Genomic DNA, 4,106 nt, shown 5'->3' on the forward strand with positions numbered 1-4,106 from the left:
AACCCTGTGTGCCACGTCACATTTCCTCCTGCAACACCTGGTGGAGATCTACAACCTCGGACACTCAACGTCGAACACTTGGTTCAAGAGAGTTCCTTTGATTAGTAATTTCTTGGTACAACATTACTCAAACTTGGCTGCAGTTTATCATTTTGTTTCACCATGCAATAGCTTGTTAGATTCTAGGACTATTATCTAGAAGAAACTTGAATTAATTGACACGCCGTTGTTTATTGCTGCGTACACTTTTGGTTATGTACTATGACTCGTGTGAGACGGTCTTTCAATTTGCCTTTGATAACATAAAAGCTCAGCCATGGACAAATTCATAATTGTAATATACCTAACGGGCTAAAGGTAATTATTTATAGAAAAAAACAAATTGAAACTAATAATTTTATTTATATTCCAAATATAATGGAGTCTTGTCTATTACAGAGATAATAATCATATAAAATAATATAACGATATTAGAAAAGGTATTCCTTTGTTAATAGTATTTGTCTATTACTGGAATTAGGAAATTAGATAGGGTATTTGTTAATAATATGGTTTCCCTCCTAATTTAGGTTTGTAGTTGTTCATTCATGTACGGGCCACCGCCAAAAACACCAAGAGGAAGAAGAATCCCATTAACAAGAATGGCGCGATTACCATACTACGCAGTAGCAGGAGCATCAGAATACTTAGCCATAACACGATGGAATATCCACGACATTACGCTTGCCAAAAAGGCATTAATCTTCCCCGGCCAAACCTACGTACGCATCGTCATCTCCCCCGTAGACTACACAGTTCAAGTGCAAGCGATGAGCGCGGATAAACAATCTATACTCCTCCCCGCAGTCTTCACTATCGGACCAAAAGTCGATGATGAGGCGTCACTTGTGTTGTACACTATACTCATGTCTGCTCACGACATGAACTCGAAACAGGTAAATGACCTCGTACAGGGGATCATTGAGGAAGAAATCCGTGTACTCGCGGCTTCCATGACGATGGAGGAGATATTTAAGGATTATAAAAACAAGGTTTCTGAAAAGGTGCAGTTAGAGTTGGACCAGTTTGGTTTGATTATTTATTATGCTAATGTCAAGCAGCTTGTTTATGTTAAAGGTCATGAATATTTCTCTTATTTGAGTCAAAAGACTCGGAGGGAGCCCGCTAAAGGCGCTAATCAGGCTAAGATAGACGTGTCTGAGGCAGGAATGAAAGCAGAGATTGAAGCCAAGCTGAAGGAAGGCCAAACAACACTAAACGCTGCCAACATCGATGCTGAGACTAAGATTATGAGTGTCGTCAGCAAGCCGATGCAGAAGTCTATGCTAAGAAGAAGGATGCGGAGGGAATCATTGCTGGATTATTATTGATTTACTACTGTCATATTATCAATAGAACTCAAATTTTGGTTAATCATCTTTCAAACTAATCATTGAATTACTTAAGAGTAATATGTGAATTAAGATTAAGATTAGAGAAAGGAGAGAATTGTTGTGTATGAAAATGGTAGTTTTGGAAAAACTAATGGCAAAATGCGTATGATGTAGTAAAACCGTATAGGAAATAGTAACTACGCTATTTTAAACTTGGGATATTCTCTCGTGTATCCCTGAACTTTTTCGTTTTCTAAGGTGTACCCCTCGTTTTTCACAAAAAAACTTTAACCGGCAATAATTATCTGTTACGAGTTCAGAAAATGGTAATTTTTTTTCAAACAAATTATCTCGTTTAGGCCTTGAATTTGAAAAAAACATTCATTGCATTTTGAACTCGTAGCCGGTAGTTATGATTGGTCAAATATTTTTTAACGAATAAACATTGACCGACCATAATTCCAGACTACGAGTTGAGACGTCGGTGAATTTTTTCTCAAACTGAAGAGCCTTAAAGACGGTCAATGTGGAAACAAAATTTATCGTATTCTGAACTTGTAACCAAGAGTTATTGACTGTCAAAGTTTTTTTACATGAAAAGAGGGGTATATCGTAGAAAATGAAAAAGTTGAGGGGTACACAAGAGAATATCCATTTAAACTTTAATGACCGGTCTAATTTACTTTTCACGGAAATTGTATGGAGGTAACAAAATTTAAAGAAAGAAATACTCATATTGTATATTTCATCTCACTCAACTAGTTGCTTTACATTTCGTTAAAATATTCCTCGCAAAAGAATAAAAGCGTAAACTACTAGTAGTTGAATGTGAGACTAATGAGCTCCGTCCAGGAATGTTGTTTAAGGCCTTTGTGAAAACAGTTTAACAACTACGTCCAGGAATAGTGTTCGACTGCTTTATTTTTCACCTTTGCTTTTATTTCTTAACTGTTTCTCTTTTGAGGGTGAGGTTTGATAAGACGGATTTAGTACGATATATAAGAGTCGATTTGGGTTAGTATTTGCGTAATAAGTGGACTTTTTAGAAGTGAAATTGGATCAATTCTCATGTAATGTTGTTAATTGCAATTTGGAATAATTTGAGTAGAATTATGGGTTGAATGAGTGAAGATAGTGTTTTGGGTTGGAATAATACGATGACTTTGGGCTAGCATGCATGAAGAAGTCCAAACAACAATCACATAGGTAGTGTAATGGGCCAACATCTCCAAGACAAGGAAACAACCATTACATGGCCTTGTCCCTCATGGTCCAAACATCAACAAGAATTGAAGAAGGCAAATTTACGCAAGCAACGTTTTTGGCCAGAAAGTGGCGCGGGTCGCGGGCTGATGCGCGGGTCCCCCGTGTCTCAGCTCTACTCGTGGTTTATTTCTCTTGTTTCCAACTTTCAGCTACGAATTATTATTATTATTATTATTATTTTAGGAATAATTATTATTAGGTTAAGTTTTAAGTTTATATTATCATTCATTCTATTATTGATTCAATAATTATAATTTGGAGAAAAACTCTCTTAGAACTTAGAACCCTAATTACTTTTGCTTATAAATTATGAGGAACTAATCCTCCCTTTCTTGGATCGACAGATTGAAGCTATTGACTAATTAATTGTGAGATTGTTCTTTCTCTCTTTTATTTCTCAAGTATTGTTTATGTCTCTTGCTCGTATTTTATGATTATTGTTTCTTTTGCTGATCTGATCAATTAGTAATTGCTTTCATTAATCTATTGCATGTTTAGAAATTGAATCCGTAATTGTTCAATTAATCTAGACTAAAGTAGCAAACTTTACCCTAATAATTTGTATGCGTTTCATCGTTATTAGGACGAAGTAGAGACTAGACATATAATTCGAATCGTTAACCGCGTGTGTTAAAGATCGTTATCTTTATTGCTTCCTTGGATTGTTAATGCTGTTGTTGGATTAAATCTAGACGCTTGGCTTAGATTATTCAATAATTAGGGTCTTCTAATATCGCGTTTCGAGCTAGTTGACTAAACTTAAGAGGAAGGGGAAACTTGTATTTCCACAATAAAGTGCTTGAGAGTAATCAAATTAAAGACAATCGAAGACCAATTAGTTTGTTGATAGTGGATGTTTGTTGACCCAAGACCTTTAATCATCTGAATTAATCATCTTTATTATTTTGTCTTATTAGTCATTAGCTTATCCAATCAACAAAACCCTCCTATTATTGTTACTTGTACTCTCTACTTTTACACATTAATTACATCGCCTTCTCTGTGGATCGATCCTTATTACCATATACTATATTTAGTTTAAGGTCATAAGTGTTATAAATATTATCTTTGGGAGCATACGACTTCGGCTCACCAAGGTTCTTCAAGTCCAAAGAATATGAACCCAAACTCATGCTTCCAATTTGGAGAACAAGTTCTGGTTTCTTGTTTAGTGGCCTCTTTCGATTCCTTGATTGTATCTTTGATCACCTCATTCTCCGAAGCCAAGCATTTGTTCGCAGCTCTTAGCGCATCATTCTCGGACATTAAAGTCTTATTGGCAGCTCTTAATAGCGCGTCCTTCTCAGCAACCAAACTCTTATTCACAGCTATTAAGGCATTGTTCTCATAAGCCAAGCTATTTATGGGACTGATTCCCTGTGGCATTGGCGGATATTCTTCTTCCGCATCAGATTCATCACTTTCAAATAATACCGCACCATGCTGGCCGACTCAATCAAGTTTCCA

General features: G+C 36.1%; 1 protein-coding gene across 1 annotated transcript; it reads left to right on the forward strand.

Moving 5' to 3' along the window:
* The first annotated feature begins 641 nt into the window (after positions 1-641).
* Positions 642-1,370, forward strand: LOC141627976 (flotillin-like protein 3). The gene has a single exon (XM_074441171.1). The coding sequence runs from the start codon at positions 642-644 to the stop codon at positions 1,368-1,370; it is 729 nt and encodes a 242-aa protein (XP_074297272.1).
* The last annotated feature ends 2,736 nt before the right edge of the window (positions 1,371-4,106 follow it).

The sequence above is a fragment of the Silene latifolia genome, chromosome Y (assembly GCF_048544455.1).
Source record: "Silene latifolia isolate original U9 population chromosome Y, ASM4854445v1, whole genome shotgun sequence".
NCBI lineage: Eukaryota > Viridiplantae > Streptophyta > Magnoliopsida > Caryophyllales > Caryophyllaceae > Silene > Silene latifolia.

What these genes read in the sequence shown, in the direction of transcription:
- LOC141627976 (XM_074441171.1), top strand. Translation starts at nt 642, where the DNA reads ATGGCGCGATTACCATACTACGCAGTAGCAGGAGCATCAGAATACTTA.